Raw genomic sequence first — 21,639 nt, 5'->3', positions numbered from 1 at the left:
CACCTCTCCTAGACCTATTAAGAGCTGAGTACCAGTGGGGAAGGATCTTTTCTGGAGATCTCTCCTCTGGAGTTTTATGGTGAGCATGGGATGAGGGTAAACACTCTATCTGTTCTCTTTTTGAGAACTCTCTTGTTTATTTCATAATTATAACATCTGTATATTCATTGATTATACAGACATATATGTTGTCTAGTCCTCATGAACTGGATTTAAATTCCCTTGAACTACTGTTCCAAGATCTGTCAAATCAAAGCTTAAGTTAGGTTGATTATAGTTATAATTCATAGTTTTGTTTCTGATGATAACAGGATTCTTTTTCAAGTTAACATTGAATCTGATCCTGGTGCACTGTTTGAACAGCAGTTTTAAGCTCACGTTGTTCCTGATTGACCAAATGCTATTGATACCTAGGCAGAATAATGTAGGAAACTTATACTGAAACTTGCTAACTCTTATTTCTGCAGATGGTTTGTCTAAATGTAGATACAGCAAAGATAGAACGGAAAAGTTGTATGTTACATTTCAGAAAGGGTTATTCATAAATATGAATCCAAGTTGTGCCCTCTTCGTGCTGCAGTATTGCAAGAAGGCCCTACTCTTTTAAGTTAAAAAAATGATACATATATTCATTGATTATTATTCTCTATGTCATTGTGCTCATCTTTCATGTTCCTTCTGCAACAGGGAAAATATCCTACAAAGAAGGCATGGGACTTGCATGTAGCCAGACTGAAGAATTTGTTCTCATTTTTCTCTCAGTGTTGTTAAGATGGGGAACTCTACGATAGGGTCCCCCTAACTTAAACGACAGAGATCCGTGCCTTCTTCTCAAACCAACTTACTGGAGTACACAACTGATGGACTGTGTATGAGATCTTTCTCAGGTGTTAGATGCACAAACAGCTACTGACGTCTGGAAAGTTCAGTGATGAGCGGTGGAATTCTGGCTGAGTAGATACTGGTTTGTGATTACATAGAAATCCTGATGGAAAAGAAATTCTGGAGAGAGACTAGCATCAAGTGGCTTTTGGTCTTAAGAGGGCTATTTGGTCATCTGGTCATGGTTCATGTAATGCAGATCCAGCATAAAAGTCTCAGGAAACTATTTCATTGCTCATTTTCTATGGATGTCTGACTCATTTTTCATTATCCAATAATAAATACAGTAGTGAAAGTCACCTTTAACACTTAAAGATTGCTTGAATTTTATGGGATTGTATTGAAGTGAATGCCAAGGTATAAAAGCCTTATGGTTGAGGTACTTTTATAACACATGCTTCATAAACCCTTATAAAGTGAGTGCAGTGCACTTCATCCTTTAAGATTACAGTGTTATGGTTCTGAGAGATGGTAATCTGGTGCTATATTCATTAATTAAATCTGTTATTAATGTTAAATTTCAGGTAATAAGAAGTGAAGCTACAAGAAGTTGAAAGGGGTTAGGTCCAGGCAATTTATCTCTCATGAAAACTCGGTGCATCTTTACTGCTTGACTGATGCCCACAGGTTGCCCTGAAAATTGAGGAAGTTTTTGAGCCATGTGAAGCAAGTAGGAGCTTGAAGTCCAAATCTAGCATGTAACACAAGGGGTTGCAAAGTCTCTTCTTCAGTCTCAATGATGGTAATGATGTGAAAGCTTATTGCCCCTCTCATGTTTGTCTTGTTTGGTGTCCTAGAGTACCATGGTCCCTCTTATCACAGCTGTTGATGACTGAGAAATGGGTTGGGTGTAATAGAGCTGGCAACCTCTTCATCTGTGCACATGCTGTACTGCAAGCAGTACTGGCATATTATACTAATATGGGAACTGTACTAGGGAAGCTTTCTTCTTTGCTTAGTTTGCATGTTGACTAAACAAGGCTTCTCTTGAGAGCAGATTTTTATCACTGTCATCTCCCACTTTTCCTGATATGCTGGTTTTAATTTTTGAAAGTAGGGGTTGGCTTTCTTTTCTTTTGTTAGTTACAGGAGTTGATTTAACTACAGAGCAGTGAGCAGGAATCTTGCGTTCTGAACAACTTCTACAAAACTTTGTGTAAGATGGTGTATGCTTTCTAATACATTCCACAGTAATGCGAGTTTTTTTGTGATTTTTTTTTTTAAACACTTATTTATGTGTGTCACGTTTTCTGGTAAGAAGCAGGTATTGGTGTGTGTTTTTGTGTTAGAGGCATATAGCCTAATTTAATTAAACTGAAGTTTTTCAATTGAATGGTAACATGGCGAGGAAAGAAAGATGAGATTTTGTTTGCAGTGAGTTTCATTTGTTCTCCATGGTATAGGCATAAAAGGGCATCAGGTATGCTTTGTAGCTATGTTCTAAAGATAGTTGTGTGTATACATATATATATATCTCTGTGGACATTTAGCATGCTGCACAAGTAAATTGAAGTAATAATATAGGAGGGAGGGAAAAAGGATAAGAGAGGAATGGGCTACCAAAACTTTCCAGTGAGGCTTTTCATATGGTCAGACTTTAATGTCACTGAAGCATTTTAGACCAGTTTTCTCATTTAAAAATTTCCAAATTGTTCACACTGCATATGTGTGGTGAACTGATGTTCTGCAGGAATAAAATTATTTCTTTGCACCTATAAACATAATTTCAAATGTATTTATTTTTTGATTTCAGAAAGTGTAATGGACATCGTAAGTCCAAAAATACATCAATTCTCCTTTTGCACTGACATTTCAGCATAAGCTATTGAAGCTTTGCAGCTTTTTAAACACAAAGCTAATATGGTTTGAATCAAAATAGGAGAGCAAAGATTAAAAAAAAGCTTCAAAACAATAAAGTTGTGTTTTCCTGTTGTTGCTGTAGATAAAGCCATGTCTACAGAAAATCCTCTGCCTGGCTTTGAAAAGATTCAGTGTACTTAGGAACTGAGGGTCTAAGCGTTTCTTCAAAACGATAAAAAGCTAAAACATTCAGTATAGAATTCACTATGAAGTTGTGAAATCTGAACAGGAAACCTGGAGTTCCTGCCGCAAACAACACTGCAAAAACAGAACTACTTTCTGAGTCACAGAATTGGGCAAGGCAGTGCTCCAAGGCAAGTGGCTAATGCAGTGCTATGGACCTGGGATTCTTTTGTAGCTATGGAGACTTGAGTGGTTTGTAGGTGGACTTTTTTTTTGGTCTGTTGTATTTATTTCTCTTCATAATAGCACTTTCAATAGGGAAATGAGAATTTGACTAGGAGCTATGGAAAGAACCACAAAAGCGCGCTGGAAGTGCAGAGGAAATTCAGGAGGCAGTACATAATGTTTTAATGATATCTACTTATTTCTGGGAACAAAAGTCATTTATTTTGAATCTGTCCTCTTTGTTCACTTACTGGAAGGCTTCCTGCTAACGTAACGCAGTGACACTATTGCTGCAGATATTTGCCTATAACGTAACGTGATGAAGGGTTGGGGGTGATGTGCTGAGCAGGACTTTAGAGTGAGGACAGAGCAATGAAAGGTGCTGGGAGAAGAACTGAGTGCCAAGCTATAGGGAAGTGTAAAGCATAGTTATGGTAGACAAATTTACATACGAGCTCAGGCTACTTGTAACTCCAAGCCAGTAGTCTGGGCTCATTGCAGCGTTGTACCCATCAGAAATGTACTAGCTCATTAATAGTGTGGTTCAGTATTCCAGGTCACAGCTGTTTTGTGCCTGGTGAGGTTGGAGCAGAGGATGAAGAGTGTGACACCATCTGTGTGAAATCAGGCCTGAGGAAGATGTTTGTGTTAACCCAATGATGCAGCTGGAATTTTAATCAGAGTAGTGGGAACCTCTAGTTACAAATCTTGCCTTAGTTTTTATTGTATCAGCTGCATTAATGGGCATTCCCATGTAGTGGATTTGTGATGTGGCCTCACTTCATGTCCACTTTGGAATTCATTCACATCTCCTTTGAGTCTTACATGTCCCTGGTGAACATCAGTGGCTCTTAGCTAATTCTGTAATTTCAGAACCAAATATAGCATGGCAAGTATTAAGTATGACCCTCTCCCTATCTTGTTCTTTCTGCCTGCAGCCCACGTTCATTTCCTGGGATAAATCCCCTTCATGGATTCAGAGCAGGATGTTTCTCCTGATTATGTGCTGAAAGTCTTAGTGCAGTTTTTGTTGTTCAGGCAAGGTAGTTTACCTGAAGAATATAACTTTTTTGCACTTTCTCTGCCAGTGCCTGTTGTTCTGGAGTTCATTCAGGATAGCTCTTTATGTTCTCTGAGCTCCTGCTTTAAACAGAGACATATCACATGCCAGGCAGCTCTCTCCTGTGGCTTTCATTTCCTATGGTGCTACCTGAAGTTCAGGCTGATTTTTTGGTCTGATTTGTTTTGTCTGGTGCTTGCCATTGCTCACTGAATTTTGGAGGCCAAGCTACAAGCTGCAGAGGAAGTCCTATGTAGTATAAACCTTCTCATCTCAAATATATTTTCAAGGACTTCCCCTTCACCTGTCCTGCCTCCCCACCACCTCTCAGTTAAAACTGGAGAAGACAGCAACTGAAGATAGCGCTGATTTATATATTAGAATACATTTTATATGTGTTTGTATGTATATATTCTATAATATGGCAGTTGAAATGTAGTTTCCTTTTTAATAAAGGCTGCAATTTAATACTATAGAAAATATTAGGTCTTAGAAACCTATAAATTACATTTGACAACTCTCTGGTACTCCTTTGCTCTTCCTTATGGCAATTATAAATGGCAACACAGGGTGCTGGCAGAAATGCTCATTCTGACCGGAGTTTGTTTATTGGCTCTTAATGAAAAGCAATTAATCTAAATCTCACATGGGGCAGATCCTTCTCCTTGTTTCCATAATGAGAAGTGACAGTTTTGGGCCTTTGACAAATATCTGCTGTTTCCCCTTCCAGAAGTTTTCCCATCACCTCCTAGTAACTTCCAGCATAGAAGAGATAAGCAATAGTAACGTAAAGCCAAATCTTGTTTGCCACAACTCTCTTGAACAAAATTGTGAACCTGTCCTTGCTTCGCAGCAGTGGCCTTTTATTTCTCACTTTGAACCTCCTGCTTTGTGTTTAATCAGCTTTTTCCTGGAAGAATGAGTGCTAACAGGGTTGTTGTGTGTGTTGTCATTCCATTTTCCATTTGGAAACATTGGAGGAGTATTTTTGCTGTGTTGATATCGAGCACTGACTGAGGATGGCTTGTGACTAATGCGATGGCACTTGCAACAAGATCTGTTAATCTATTTTAGCTTTCCCTTTAATCTTCCAATAAGGTTGACTGTTAATTTTCCTAGCTGAGAGGTTTTATTGCGTGATCTTGCAACCACTATTATGCTTCCAGGGTTAACAAAATCAAACAGTTTATTCCATCTAGTGGAAAAATTGCTTTTTTCACTTCATCTGACCAATTTCTTGAAGTTCCCAACTGTGTGTTGAGGATCACGTGTGAAAGGGCGGAGTGGATGTTTTGCATCTTTACTACGTCAGGTCTGTGCAATTAAGAATTCTGTCCTCAAATAAGGAGCATAGGACAGCTAATAGTGACCTTTTAATCTTCGTTATTAGCTTTGTATCTTTGTGATATCAGGTGGAAAAAATCTTTATTCCCAAACTATCCTCTCTTTAATTGCAGCAACTCCCTGGAATAACTTCTTGTGCTGGCAGTCTTAGGGCCTTCCATTCTGCAAAAGCAATTTTCAGTTCTCTGGGAGCAGGTGGGGATTGCTTTGTGAGGCTTCTAGTTGCTAATATGAGAGGTGCCGAAGGATCTGTGAACTCAAGCTGGATTCGTACAGGTGGCTTCATCTTAGGACAACTTCCAGCTCTAGATTAAAAGGCGCTTTTCTTAATGGAAAGGATCAGAAACGATTTGCATTATATTCATTTCCTTGGTGACTTCATAGAGTTAATGAGCTATTTGTAGTTAAACCCTGATTTATTTATTTATTTATTTATTTTGCTTGATCAGGGTCCAACAGACCAAGGATTTTGATATTCCTTTTAGCTAACTTCTGTAATAATTGCTGTCAAAATTCATGCATCTAAAGTTCATAGTCTTGAAATTGGATGAGAAGAGTTTATTTGGACATGCAATCCAAGGCAGTTTTGTTACATTTTCATTTAGCTGATCATTTCACAGCTATCTAGAAATGGCTGCTCCTGAATCTGTTTTCCTGCTGAAAATCAGTTTCTATATTTGTTTCAGCTAGTGTATCAATAACCTGCTGTGTTTAGCATGGCTCTAATTTATTTCCCACTGTTTGCCTTTATTTTATGGTGTTGGCATTTGCTTTAATGGGATTTTATTTTCTCCAGATGTTAATAAGATGGTGCTAATGTATCCACAACATTTTTCTTGATAACATTTACATAGAGCATGGCATCTGATAATGTGGAATCAACTCATTTTAAAATATCGCTAATAATTTTCTAATTAAAATCAAAAGTGCAAAGGTGTTTTTTCCTTGTACAAATTGAGGTCATACACTTTCCTGTACTTGGGGAAAATTATGTGTTTTATGAATGAAAACATGATTTCTCTTAATATATGGATTGGAAGTGTGATGTATAAGGTCATGAAGCAATGCTTGCACCCACACCTGTGGACTAATTTCAGGTGCCAGCAGATGATCCACATAGTCATTCTATTTCCAATGAAGTGATACTCTTGTCTGTAGCTCTGTGAACTGCCAAGTAACGAGACTGAAACCTCAGGACTTCCATGTTTACTTTTGGGGAGAAATTTCCTCATTTCTGGAGGGAAGCAATAGACTAAAAAAGCGTCCAGGAAGAGCCAGATGTGGCTCTCCGAAGTTGCTCTATCTAAGTAATATCATAATGGCATTTTCATTCTTAGACTTTCTGATTTTTTTGGACCAAAAAAAAAATGAAATTGCAATCTCACCAGTGGATGAATCACCAAACAGGATAGAAACCAAACATTTAGAAAACACAAGTTATTTGGGAAATCCTGTAGGCCCTTTACACTGTGGAACGACGTTCTGAATATGAGTAATAGGAATTAGAGCTGTCAAATGACGTTCAGCTTTACTTTTCCATTCACACATTATTCCTTCCATTTTCCTCTTTAGATCATGCTTCTCAGTGATCCAGACATTGAGAGCAGCATTCTCATCAGCTCTGATGAAGGAGCTACATACCAGAAGTACCGTCTGAACTTCTATATCCAAAGTCTGCTCTTTCACCCCAAGCAGGAGGAGTGGATCCTGGCCTACAGTCTGGATCAAAAGGTGAGCAAATGATTTCATGTTTCAGCGGTACTTGAGCCAGGTGCTTAAAATAGTGTCTAGAACCACATGTTTCCAGAGAATGTGTAGAAATTATGATGTCCTTTGGTGCTCTCACCTTGCAGGTTTAGATATGTTCAAAACTCACTCAAGTGACAAAACCAGCTTGCTAAAAGGAGTTGTGTGGCAATCAAGATATGGTATGGAAACTTCAGTAGTGGTAATAGATTCTTCTCTTCTTTCATGTGTTTGGCATGAGATATGGAGCTGTTCTAAAAACTGTTTGTAGCTCTTAGTGATAGCTGCGCTGTCTGTGAGTATTGAGCACCGAGTCAGCTCACAACAGCTGGCTGTTGTGTACAAAGCTTTCTGCTTGCGAACTGCAGTTCATTAATCTGGAAATCAGTGAGCAGCAACAGATGAAGGATTCTGCTGTGCCTCTTATTAAGTCACTTTACAGTGCTTTTGTTAGGGAGACAACTCTTATGTCTGCTTCTTTGACCTTAGTCTCCTCTGATATGGTGTTTATGTATCTTGAGAGATGCTGAGCAATGTGAGTGCAGTGTGACATGTAAGTGTGGCTCCACTTCTGGAACAGTAGTCCCTACTTCAGTGCAAAGCTACAGCATAGGCCAGATTATCAAGCTACAAATTTTAGAAGGCTTAAAGCCTGTCAAGTTTTTCTTTTCTGTTTTCACTTTCTGTCATCTTTAGACTGTGGAAAGAAGTACAAACATGCTGAGGAGACCATTTAAGTTTTTTGCATTAATCTGTCAAGTATGTGTGCATGTTTTGGGGGGGACCTTCACTTCTTACAGCTATCTGTCAGGCTTTTATATTAGACAATCTCACATCCTTGATATAGGGCAAAACTCCTGAATCTTTGTGTTTCCTGTTTGACAGTACTTCCTTTGAAAGGCTACTATAAATCTTTACCAAAGATTGAGGATACAATCACATAATGTACTGGTGCTGTACTTCCCAATGTAACCTTTCCCTCCCCTTGTAAACAGAATACTGTGGCAGGCACCAGGTGGTTTGCTGCTGGGCTACTGATGATGCTTGAGTGACATTTGCAAGCACAGAGCTATTGCAAATAGAGTCCTTTCATACTATCAAATGCTTACAGTAAGAAGGAGTTAGTCAAATGTCAAATAGTTTTCTGCATTCAGATGTTCAGTGTAAGCAGGATTTTGAAGGAAGCTAGAACGACCAGTCTATTTGTCTGATGTCATGGAATGATTTGATGCCATTTTTAAACTGGATGTAAAGATTTTAAATGGTATTGGTGTTTGTATAAAGACAGTGCTGAAAGAAACAGACAGCTGGTGAGGCATGCATGGATGTGAGAAGCCATATATAATGTGCTGGATATGTGTTTGCAAAGAGATCCAGCTGTAGTGAATGTGAAGCATCTGCTCTTTGGTTTTAACACTGTACTTCTATTTCCAGTGCTCTGTGGTTTTGTTGTTTTGGTTTTTTTTTTCCCCCTCCGTATTAGCCAGTGGAAAAATAAATCAAAATACGAAGCATGTGTGTTCAAATACATATGCTTTCCTGTAAGGTGTTAATTACTGCACTAATGGCTCGAGAGAATTTTTGCTCCTGCTCCTTCAAAGTAATTCGTATCTGGAGAGTGTAGTTCACCTCAGCTGTTCTCATGTGCTCAGAAGAGAGAGAAGAAAAATGAAGTGCAAATTAGAACATCCCGGGGGTTGCTTGTGTTTTATCCTGCGAACTGAACAAATTTGTCCACAGTGTAAAAGCACAAAGATGGTGAAGGGCTGTCAAAGTGAAATGAAGCTACATGAAGTTCACACTTTGTCTTTACATTTGTCTTTGTATTCGTTTATGTTCACACAGAGTTGTAGGGGTTGGAAGGGATCTCTGGAAATCATCCAGTCTTAGCTTTTGTTAAAGCAGGTTCTTTACACAGGAAAGTGGTCAGATGGATTTTGAATATCTCCAGGGAAGGAGATTCTAAGACCTCTCCGAGCACTTTGTTCCAGTGCTCTATCACCCTCAAAGTAAAAAACTTCTTCCTGTTGCTTGTATGGAACTCTCTATGATGCGGCTTGTGCCTATTGCCTCTTATCTTCTCATTAGGCACCACTGAAAAGAGCCTGGTGCCGCCCACTTGGCTCCTGCCCATTAGGTATTTATAAGCATTGGTAAGATCCCCCTTCAGTCTTCTCCAGATGGAACAGTCCTACAGATCTCAACATTTTGTCATAAGGGATGCTCCAAGCCCCTTGTCATCTTCGTGACCCTCTGCTCGACTACCTCTGGAATTGCCAGTCTTTCTTGAACTGAAGAGTGCAGACCTGGACACAGTACTCAAGATATGGCCTCTCCAGGGCAGAGTAGAGGGTGAGAATAACATCCCTTGACCTGCTGGGTACACATGATGCTAATCCAATCGTGATACTTTTCTTCAGTATTCAGGAAGATGCATCAAGTGAGGCAGCATGAAGTTGCCGGACTGAATTGTTGCCTGGCTGGCACAGACTAGATTGTGCTTGGTTTCTTACTTTGTGAACCCAGGTGGTGTGAATACAACTGCTCTTAAGCATACCTCTTACTTCCAGGGGCAGCCCTTTCCTGAGAAAACCATAGGTACCTTTTGAGTTAAATACATGCAGAGAATTTAAAAAAAAAAAAAAAAAAAAAAAAGGAAGTTTATAATTAGCCTAGAACCTGCAGCTAATGCTCATCCACCGAGTGTGATCAGGAAGATGCCAGTGAAAGTCACTGGACTGCTTTGAGATCAGTGTTGTAGGCACTCCTACAAAATCCTCCCTCCTCTAAGCTTTAGAAGTGTGCTTGACCTTTAAAATGTATTTATAATGATTGCTTTTGAGGCAGAGTTAAAACACACCAAACAAATCTGAAAATTCACCAAATACAATTTGACTCCCGACATTAGGAATCGCTAAGGGAGGAACTAATCCATCCTCTCTCGAATGTGTAAACAAGTTTGCAAATTTCATTTCACTTCTCAGCCTAGAGATAACTTTCAAATTAATATTAGCTTTATTTTCTTTCAATTTGAAGTAATATGTTGTTGTAAGGAAGCTTTGGTAAACTTAGAAATTCAAAAGAATGAACCTGAAAATACGTTTCCCTGAGTAAGTTGTTCTCTATAACATAATGAAAAATCTACAGCTGGTGCCCTACAATCTGTTGGATCACTGTTTAGATTAGATTTTAAAATTATTTTGTGTGTTAAAATAGGAAACAATGCTTTTGTGTGAAGTAAAATTGCTCAATATTTTGGACTTTCCCACTAGAATATTTTCCTGATGTTTTCTCACTGACAGCTCTGTCAAAACTTTTGAAATCTGTTCTTTGTCCTAAGCATACCTCCCTAGTTTTAGCTAACCTTTGCATATTTGACAACAACATTAGACTATTTCTCTAGTTGATAAAACCCAACCAACCAAATAAAACCCAACACATTTTGAGTTCATTTCTCTAACAGATGTACTGTCCCTTCCAAATTGATGTTTTCTGCCAGTTTTGAAAGTGTATTCACTAGTCTAAAATACTAATACTAATATAATATAATACTAATGAATATGTGGAATAATACAGAACTTTGTGACCCTTTTGAAGGGTTGTTACACATTTACCCTATGTTGTGTGGAATCTAATTACTCCTCTACCTTACTTTTTAAGAATTTGGCCAGGCCATGTTGTTCTTCTCGTATCATCTCTTGATGAAAAGCAATTTACGTTTCTAATACTAGGATTTCAAATGCTGTGCAGTTTGTTTCACCTATTGAAGGTATCAATTAATTCTAACCTCACACATTTCCTTTCTGGGGAATGAATCTGGAGGTGGTAACAGGCAGAGGAGTTTCTAGTTTCAGGAAATTGAACTCACAGTGGCTCTGACATTTCTTTCAGAGTGGCTTGCACAGCCCTCATGCATAAATGTGTTAAAGGAATTTTTAAAGAGAGAGAAATAGTACTGGGGATTTAGAGAGAAATTTAAAATGTTTCAAATCATTATTGTTAAGATACAACTGCAAAGAGATACAGTTCTCTCTGTCTTGTTCAGGCCAAAATGCTTAATTGTGATTGTGAGCCTATTGGGAATAGGTGGGAGACTGCCTAGTTCAATGCCACACCACATGAAATTCCCTGTTTGAGAGAATTAGATAAACAAGGAGTTAGGCAAGCAACTTATTGCTCCATAGTGTTTAATCTTCAGGAGGAAGTGAATGAAAGAAAGTGGGTGTCTTTATATCACTTTGAATGAGATGATAAATAACACGGGTAAGATAACGCTTTGCTGTATCAACAAATTGCACCTGGCAGACAATATCAGTCTGGCTGGGGAGATGTCAAATACTGAAGACATCTGGCAAGTTATGATCTAAAAAATTAGATGTGGTGCATGTTAGAGCCCTGACTATCTGGATTAGATGGTGCTGAATCTATCAAAAAGGATCACAGATAATGCTGGCATTATGTGGGAGAGTTTTAATTGCCCAGACATACAAACATAGAGCCACTAAGGCAGTGCCTCCCTGCTGCTAGGTGAAATTCTCCCCTGGAGTTTGAGCCCAGGCTCCAGATAAAATGTGGGACAGCTAAGGGGGTTTTATTTGTCTCTTTGTTTTTGCCAGAAATTTAATGCAACTTGCTGAGAGGAAGTTTAGGCACCTTGTTCCAGGCTTTCTGCTTTGTGGAGTTATATAAAGAAATATATTTTTATATGTATACCCACATTGAGAATGAGACAGTTTCTCATCTCCTCTTTCCCTGTTGTAGTAAATTACTGAGCTGGGACGTGAAGAAAGCCCTCAGTCCCTTTAAGGGACCCTCAGTCCTTGTCCCTCAGAAGCCTGCACTGCAGGGTTTGGGGCTTAGCTTCTGCTCCATCTGCTCAGCTCAGCTTCACTGGCACAGGGGTTTGGGAGCTATATTCTGCTTTATTTCCAGAGGATGCCCCGACTCTTCATCTTAGGAGACCTCAGGGTTGTGTTCAGGGGAGAATATTGCACTTGAAGCTGAAATGTGTTTCTAGGCTAACAGTTGCACACTGAGATTGAGCTGTCTGTGCTGCTGCATGTCCAACATCAGATGTGACTCCAGATCAAACTCTTCACATTTTCTTTCCTCGGGAACTGAGGTGTAGAGATGATGAAGAAATCTGGGCTGGTGGCTGTACCAAATGTCAGTGTAATATAAATCAGCAGGCACCCACAACTGTCACCTGGTCCTCGGCAGCAATCCCAGCACTGAAATGTAGATGTAATTATGGTTGTCAGAGGTGAGAGCTACCTCTCCTTTTATCAGCAATGGCTTGAAACTGATCCTCTTGGGCATAACTCAGCTTTTCTTAGCAAGATGTGAATGTTATATTTAACAAGGAAAATAAGCTCTCTCTGCTCTTGCGTGAACTCTCCCGTTAGAATCACGATTTCACTGTATGATGTGAGAGAACACACTGGGGCTAATTTCTCATCATGGCTCATTGACAACTGAAGAGCATGATGGCTATGGTTCCAGTCCTGTGGATACAATGCTCAGCTTTCCAATTTATACTGTACCAATCACACTGGTATTTGAGCACTCTGCAGAGTGAAGCTGGAGGCACACCTACCGCATTCTTCTCTTCACCCAAAGGGGAAAGGAATTGAGGAAGCTGCCATAATAACAATTACTCCTACAGGCCTATCTTACTGAGGAATGAAATAATGTATGTGACTCTTCTGTCAACTAACACTTAGTGTTACATAGTTAATACAAGTCGTGTTACAGTAACTGCTCTTAGAAATTCCTACTGTGCTGACTGATCCATTGTATTACGCATTCACAGTAAAGCAATCCCTGCCCCAGAGAACTTGCAATTAAACATAAAGCTGACAGACAAAGCGTTGTCCCCAGAGTATCTATAGTGTATTCAGGCACAGGTCATTAAAGTGTTTCATTGCCTAACTACTACTGAGGGTTGTAACAAAGTCAGAGACTGAATCCAGATTGAGTCCTGTTCCCATGACTTAACCACAAATACGCCTTTTATCTCTTTGCCTTTTGAATGCTCTTCTGACAACGTCAGGTTCTACAAACGCATTGTGTGTCCTTTGCTGGACAAGACACCTGCCAGCAGCTCTTCCAGGCAGGCAGAACTCCATCAAACAGATAAACTGAAATGTTAGTTAGGTTTCCTTTTTTCTTTTTCTTCTTCTTTCTTCTTTCTTTTTCTTTTTCTCTTTTTCTTTTATTTTCTTTCTTTTCTTTTTTTTTTTTTTTTTTCTTTTTCTTTTAAGGCACTAAACCCTTGAGATTGGGAATATTTAAAGGCAATTTGCAGAAGTCTCTTCAATATGGTGATGAACTGAAGAATTGAAATCACTTAACTTCATTTACAAATCATGAATATGTATCAGTGCCTTTAAATGAAAGGAGACTAAAACAGATATAGTATTTGTTCAATTCATTAGAAGGAAGACAATTTATCAGGTTTTTTTTCCACTCTTAAACCAAAGCTATATGCAAATTTAGGGAAATCAAGACCTTGCACTAATTCTACTGCATGATGAATATTTTTATAATCCTAATTAGAACCAGTCATTTAGTTGAGCAATTTTCCCCAATCTAGCCAATTTGAAATTAAAATAGATGCCTTGATTACAAAACTCATTAGCAAAGAAGCACCCTTTTTGCTAACCAGTTCATTTGGAATGCACAAACTGAATGAAATGAGGAGCACTTGTGTTGTCAATTGCTGTAAGTGAAGTGAGCCTTAATTGTTAGCATTGTGAAGTATTTGTATTGCTGCGTGTTTCATTGCAGTATAATATATCATTCATTAAATGTAACAAAAGTAGTTTTTAAATGATTTAATTAAGTGATGTTGGTGCACCAGGTAATTTTTATAAAGTCAAATGTTACAATTGTTTGCGTTTGAAGCACTGATGGGCATTACTGTCAGAAAGAAGATGTATGAGTCTTCATTTTTCACTCTGAGTATGGTAAGCCTGGCAGTTTTAATAGGAGATGAGAAATTAAATTATGCAATGTTGGCTCCACTTCAGAAATGCTCAGTGAATTTTGTCCTAGTGAAATAGTGAACTTTGGGCTTGTGATGATTTGTGGTGGTGAAAAGAAAGTAACTGCTCATGAAACTTGATTTAGCCAGAACAGACTTTCTTATTGCTTTTTATTTATGTTATAGATACTTCATGAACAGGTTTTACTTTGAAAAGGAAAATATAGAGATAAATGGAGTGAGACACATTCGATGCTTAAATGTGCTCTGCTGCTGAAGGAACCCAGTTTATTGTGTAAAAGAAGGATCCCGTGTTTTATTTCTGGACAATGATAAATCATAACAGTATATTGATTTTATCTGAAGCCTAAGTGTGGCAAGGGTGGCTATAAATACAGCAGATGGGAATAAATACGAGGTAATGGAGTAGGTAGAAAAATAAGAACATCAGAATATGATTTATTTTACCTTACTGTAGGGATCTAAAATGTAGCAATGTACACGTGAATTGGGTGCCAGGGCTGTGTGCAGTAGTTGGTGATCTACTGGATAGTGTTTATTGATTTTTGGGACCAAATGTAGGTGACTATTTTAGAATATGGTACCTTAGGCCATATTGTATAGGCTAGAATTCATCTGACTGTCAGGGAAGTAACTTTGTATTGCTCGGATAGAAATATTTGTCATATAGATATCTGAGATGAAGGGATATGAAATCAACCCAGATGTCTGGGTTACATGGGATACGATTCCAATATGAACAAAGCAAAAAAAGTTGAGTTTTCCAGTTTCTGCTATTATGCCTATGGAATATGCTGATCTCCTTCGTTGGAGGAGGGAGCAAACAATACATGGAAATAATGATGATATTCTCAGTCTTTTGTTCCTCTATACTGGGATTAATTTGTGTAGGTATAGCTTACCTACTAGACTGCTTCAGTGGAATTAGATGAATCCAGTCAGGTTTCCCTGACCTTTATTTTTTTTCCTTTTATTTTTTCCTATTTTTGCCTGGTGTGGTGGCACCGATAAGTCTCCTCTAAAATTCATGGAGTGCAATTAGAGATATTACTTCCAGCTGCAGAAAGAGCACAATTCAACTGTTGATTCCATTTAAATGTCTGCTGATGCTGACCATGGAAACCTTTAGTCTGGTGTCCTTTTCTGTCGCTGAAATAACTCACTGTGATGCTGGAGTTTAGAAGTGCTATTGACTATTCTAGACCCAGGAACAAGAAGATCAATTTTATCAAAAATACTAGAAAGAAATCTGCTTGTGAGAATGAACACTGACTTCTGTGAATTGTCATCAAAATGTCACTTTGAATAGCACTACCTATAAAATGTAGAATTCAGTATTAAAAAAGGTAATCCTGCCTGATGTCAGAGCAGTCAAATGCTTTAGCTTGGACCTACCTTTAAGAGGTTTGCATAAGTGCTTTCCTGGATTAATGCCAGTAAATGAGTCCGCCTTTACAAATTAGGGTGTGAAGTGGTTATAAAGACAGTCTTCTGCTATTGCAAAGAGCCTGCAAAGACATACAAGTAACTTGGGCATAAGGGCTTTTAGTGTTGGCATTTTAAGTAGTTTCTCTCTCATGGATTTTGCTATACTCTCATGTTTCTTTAACAGTTCAGGACATTAAAGCCATAGCCTGGGGGAAGATGCATCTGGGAGCAACTGAAAGCATGACCAGAGGCATGTAGAATTGAATACAGAGGGACGCCATTTAATTCCCTCCAACCAAGTGTGCTTTCTTGCAGGTGACAGTTGAAAAGCTGTTATGTTTTTTTAAACGGGAAGTGTCATGTGTTACCAAGAAGTATCAGGGGCCCAGAAGCTCCTTTTACTGTCAGTGATTCAGATGACTGAGAACTATGGGAAGTCTGCCCAACAGGGACGATTCTTTCTGTCTGGATAATGGTGGCATTAATTAGTATTTGCACATTGCCTTGACAATACTAGACCTCTCTATTTAGAAGCGTTGCACATTAGGATGAAAGTGGGCCACTTAATCAAGACAATACTTTCATTTTTAATGTCATCCAAGATGGATGACCGGGATAGGATAGACCAGTGCCCTTGCTTGTTTAGCTGAATGAATTATGCTGAGGGGAGAAGCTGGTGTCCCCACCATGCATGCACCTGTACATGGTTATTTTCTACATGATCACTGACCAAGAAATGGGGCAGTCTGTTAGGGTGCATTTCTATGTGCCTGACTAGGAACCTTACAGTCAGGAGTGGGAGTAGCAGGCTTTCCTTTGCTCTCACTTTTATCTCTAACTCAGGGCTGTTTCTGCTTCTTATTAACAGCTGCTGAACCCTTAGCATATTTGTAGAACAATGTTAGTACTGGGGGAAGGGGTTAAGTGAACTGTCCAATGATGGGAACCATTACTATATATACAGTCTTGAGCCCAGTGCAGAGCCTTGGCTGTAGTTAGCAGTATTGAGAAACAAAGTCCTTCCTACTACTTTGCTTCTAGCTGCTATAGTACTTCTAAGTCACAATTGATTTAAAAGCTGATACGGTTGCACAGGGCCTAGCTTAGCCATCAGATCGTACAAGTTGACCTTAGAGCACACAGAAATCTCTGATTTTATTTCTTTTGAGAGTCCATTGCTATGATGGTAGTACCTGCCTTGTTCTTTGCTGCTGGGCATGGCACATTCATTTAACAGAACACTCTTACTGTATCTTATCTGTATTACTATCTTCTGTGAGTCTGTTTACAGAGATGGCAGGTGCATATCTGACAGCCAACAAAACAAACTCCACAAAAAGTTCATAGGCAGGAGCTGACATTTCCTCTCTACCACTCTTCTCTGAAGTGCAACTGGATTTACTAAACCCTGGGATGCCCTGGTGAGTATTGCACCATGCAGTCCTTAGCAGCTCCCTTCATCCCATGACCAGAAAGAATCATCTGGTTTACCCAGGAGTTGCCTGTGTTATCACTGTCCTGCCCATGTTATGTTGCCTTCCACTGTCAGGAGAAGGAAGCTTGAATGGCTCAGGAGATACAGCCTTATCATTGCCAATACAGAGGTACAGTAGGTGAGGTAATGAGAAATTTAGAGCGATAATAAAGAACAGGAAGGTGTAGTGAGTTGTGGAAGCTCAGCCAGATAACAATTAGCAGCTGTGAATTTACCCAAGTTTCCTAAATCATGTTGTTTTCCTTTCCACTGGCATGGATGACCCTCTGGAAAGTTGTAGGAGTCCCTCTTGCAACCTCATTTCTCCCCAGGCTTCCTAGACTGGTGGAATTTCCAACACAGCTCGGATAAGAGCTCTGTGTGGGAATTTCATGCCAGCAGATGCTGTAATTGTAAATGTACCACAGGGCAGAGAGGGCCCTTTGTTTATGTAGTAGCACAGCAGTATACTAAAAAGCTCACACATTTCATTTCAAACAATTTAGTGGCTATTGTGTGAAGCAGATCTCTGTAATACTGGAAGCTGGTATGTGGCCCCAGTTCTGTTTTAGATTTTTCTTCACAAATAGATTTCTCTGTCTCTCTCCTCTTAGTGAATCACTCCAAACCATCTCTGCCTCCAGTGTTTGGTTTCAGCAGATAAATGGACCATGACCTGATCTAATAGCACACCTGAGCTGGTTTACAAAAGACGCATGCAGTCACATATGTAGCAGCTGAAATTGAATATGGGTCCATTGATTTTTAGCAGGAAAATACTGATGTAAGTCTGGAAGATCTGGCCTGAAAACTTGCATTGTATTCTGTTCCCTAGAGAAAACAAGATAAATGTAGTTTACTCCTTTCAGTGTGCAGGTTTTTTTCCAAAAAATCAGTCTGCTGAGAGATCCGGAGTCCCTGGTGGGCTCATCTGCCTGTGTGTTAAGCTGTTGCTTATGCAAAGGAGACTATTTGTTTCCATTGCTGAAGCTTGATATATGGAAATTCATCTTGGCTGGTATTTTTTCCCTTCTGTTAGTAGCTGAATGTAACCAGAGCTATTCTGGAGCATAAACTTGCCAGGGGCACAGCCTGAAGTCTTTTGACCCTCAGTGAACAGGGTTGTTTCAAAGTCACATGCTGTCATTGGTAATGCAGTGTGGGTGTCAGCTTTTTGTGTTTGTTGTGGTGAAAAAGTAGACCAGTACATGGATTTTCTGGTTTAGCACCTCAGGGTTACTAATCCCAGGATCTTAGAAGTCATGAACTGGTATCAAATTGGGCAGAAAAAAATCTGGAACGTGTTTGAGTAATTCTGGTTGTCATCTCTTAGGTTTCTTCTGATGCTTCTGTGACTAAGGACAGGTTGGAAATGATATTTTTCAAATATTTTCTTGTTACGAAGACTAGAAGTTCTATCTCTAAAGAAAAACAAATAAACAAGAAAAGGCCAAGATTTCCATAATCTGATTCCAGCATTATTCTGCTGTGGTCCATTTACTCTTGAAAGAGAGCTCTTTATTCATCACTGCAAATGTTGCTTATCTTCAGTTCCATTTTGGTCTGCGTTTGAACCTGGTCTTCCACATACGTTGTCTGGGGGAAGAGTAATGGATTGCTTATTAGCAGGTGTGCATATCTGTGTGCAAGTTTGGACTTCTGCAGTAGAAGCCCCACAGCAGTTTTGTGGCACTTACAAGATGTTCTTCCTCTATAATAAAATTCTTTGGGTTTGTGTTCAATTGATTTTTATAGGACCATGGGTGGCTATAAAATGAAAGTTAGGGCATGTTGCAGTAATATTTTGGTACATCTAAAGTGTAGTGGGTGTGATAAAAGGAGGAGCTGGGGGACCAAAATGAGGAATGAAATTTTTGGGAAAAGGACAAATGGTAAAAACAAAACAAGCAATAAAACTCAAAGCTTTGTAGAAAATTCTTGGGTTTCTTTACAGCAAAGGAAGAAAACCTAATTCTACCCACAGCCTCCTATCTTGGGCATCTCATTTTTTGCCAGAAATTCAGTCATCATAAACCATCCAAATTTGGCACATTTTTATATTTGCAGTGTTGAAGAGAAAACAGCACGTACAAATAATGCGTTAGCAGAATACAGTGTACCCAAGGGGGCTTTCCTGCCATATAGTAGGAGCACAATAGTGTAATCAAAAGTTTTGTTGCCAAGTTAGGACTCTAGTTTTGTCCTCTTACAGCTCTTGCTGCAGGCCAGTTGATTTCCCTAGATCTCAGTGTAAGTCCACAAGATCTACGCATGCATACCCAGCGGCATGGGTGTGACAAACATGAAAGAGGCCTGCTGCAAAATCAAGTCTGCTGTTCCCTATCTAGGTGACCTGTGTTTTTATCTATTGACAGCATGGAGAAGGCTGCTTTGTTCTTTCTCTGCAGCTTTCCCTTATTCTAAGAATTATACTGTACAATCACTGAGAAGTCTGGCTACCTTCAGGAGTTAATGTTTCTCTATATTGATTAACTCATTGTAGACTATGCTTGTTGGCTTGGATCAGGCTTGCTTTCCATGCCCCCCTTCATGCCCCTGCTCTATGAAGTAGATTGAAGGTACCTAGAGTTTGAAATAAGTGGGGTTGTGTTTAAGTATAGTCACATAAAAGACGTTAATTAGAAACATCCTTTTTGTTGTATGATTTGCCATTGCAGATTCACTCATTTGAAAGGTACATTTTTCCACTGTATGATTGCAGGAACTGGATGATGGATGAATCAGGGATGACAGTGTAAATGGTGTATGCCCAATAGCCCTAGGAGATCCCTGAAACATGCAAGTTTCTCATTTGGTGATTTTTCTGGCAGTGATGCCTTGGTGCAGTGACAGTTTCAGCTACAGCTGTCAGGCTAAATTGTTCCTGATGGTGGTTGACATTTGCAGTGATGCTGTTCATTTGGGTTCCTCCTGTAAACATCTCTATGCTGCCCTTCATGCTTCTGCATGGGTGATACTTATCCAGCTCTGCGTGTTTGGATGAGGATGAACTGAAGCACTGTGGAGCCCAGGAGGGACACTGTCTCTTGTTTTCTATGAGACTGGGTATAAGGAAGAATGTTTAGGGTATAAAGAAGAATTTCTCCACCACATTTTAAGAGTGCTACATTGAGAAGAACACTTAAGAACATTTCCAAGCCAGCAAAGCAGCTGGCAGAGAACAGAGCTGATAGGGTAGAAGGAGGGTGAAGCTGAGGAACTGTTTCTTTATTATGTAATTTATTCAAACTCGTAGAAAAAAGATTGCTTTGGCACTTGAGGCATTCAACAAAGCAAGACTTAATGGCCGTTCCATCTTAAATTTTAGTTTTCCTGGATGAGATATGATAAGCACGAGGTAATAAAGAAGGCCTAGATGAATTGTAGAAGTTGGTGCAAGAGCTGGGATGTTTGAGTAGAAGATGGTAGTTGTTGGACTAAACCTGCACCTTCAGCACGATGAAAAGCTAGTTTTCTACCTTTTATAGCATTTTTACTCATAGAAGTTGTTTCACAGTTATAGTTGACCTACAAGCAGCGTTTGTGTCCAGTTTTGAGGGGCACCAGTCTGCCATTGGCTATAGTGGGCTTTGCTCTGCTCACTATACTGCATGGGATCAAGGCCAGGATGCGTGCGGGAGACCAGAATTTTACATAAAAGTAAGGTCCCAGTGCAGGACCTGTACATCTCCTAGATAGTGACCATTCATTCGTTGTAGTTTCCCAGAAACCTTCTTGGATTGCACCTAGCACATATCCATGACCAAAAGGCATAGCACAGTGTCCTGTAGCTGTCTGTAGGTGCATGCTATAAGGCCCAACCAGCAGAATGTAGCTGGAGGGAGTGGAGGGAGATATTGTTGTGCCATCCTTCCTGGCTTATAGTACTTCTAACAGGCAGAGGGGAGAATATGTCTCTCTTGTCCCTTTGCAGACTGTATTGTCATTTGAAGTAGTAAAACTAGCTATAAACTGGAAAGGAAATTATTAAAAATTAGTGTTTGCAATTCTGGGAACTCTATCTAGGAATGTTCTCTAAGGCTTGGTAATATGAGTCTTTGCGTTTTCATTCATACCAGCCTGTTCTTTATATTAACTTCTTAATTTTACCTCTTTTTCTGAGTAATTTAGTTTAAATCCTGTCAGAGTTTCCCATTTGCTTGGTGTTAAGCCGTTTACATATGGATAGGCAATTCTGCATTTCCTTTTTCCAATCTTTGGAGAAACTGTGCATTCAATTCTTCTTGGAATCTATCTCCTTGGGTCACTTTCTATTACTTTTGTCTGATTTCCCTCCAAGTTGTTGGGCACCTGTACTTACGATGCATTTCTTAGTGTGTGCTACTTTGCCTCAGACAGAGTGAAACCCATGCCAAAGAGAGCAGAGTGCTTAGCTGTTGTGAATGCACATCTGGGCTGATGTACTAATGTCACTGGGCAGAGTAAACCCCTCGAGCTTCACAGCTTTGATATCGTGTGTGCTTGCAGGAA

At 39.4% G+C, this 21,639-nt stretch overlaps 1 protein-coding gene across 1 annotated transcript in view; it reads left to right on the top strand.

The window, feature by feature from the left end:
• SORCS3 (sortilin related VPS10 domain containing receptor 3) overlaps positions 1-21,639 on the top strand; it is a 271,115-nt gene that overhangs the window by 131,917 nt on the left and 117,559 nt on the right. The window contains 1 exon segment of the mRNA XM_042818330.1: positions 7,067-7,225. Coding sequence (XP_042674264.1) covers positions 7,067-7,225 — 159 coding nt within the window.

Source organism: Centrocercus urophasianus, unplaced genomic scaffold, assembly GCF_019232065.1.
Source record: "Centrocercus urophasianus isolate 14NV4802_14NV808 unplaced genomic scaffold, USGS_Curo_1.0 seq_17, whole genome shotgun sequence".
Lineage (NCBI taxonomy): Eukaryota > Metazoa > Chordata > Aves > Galliformes > Phasianidae > Centrocercus > Centrocercus urophasianus.
Note: the sequence above shows the minus strand (reverse complement) of the source record. Positions and strands in the feature narration are given on the sequence as shown.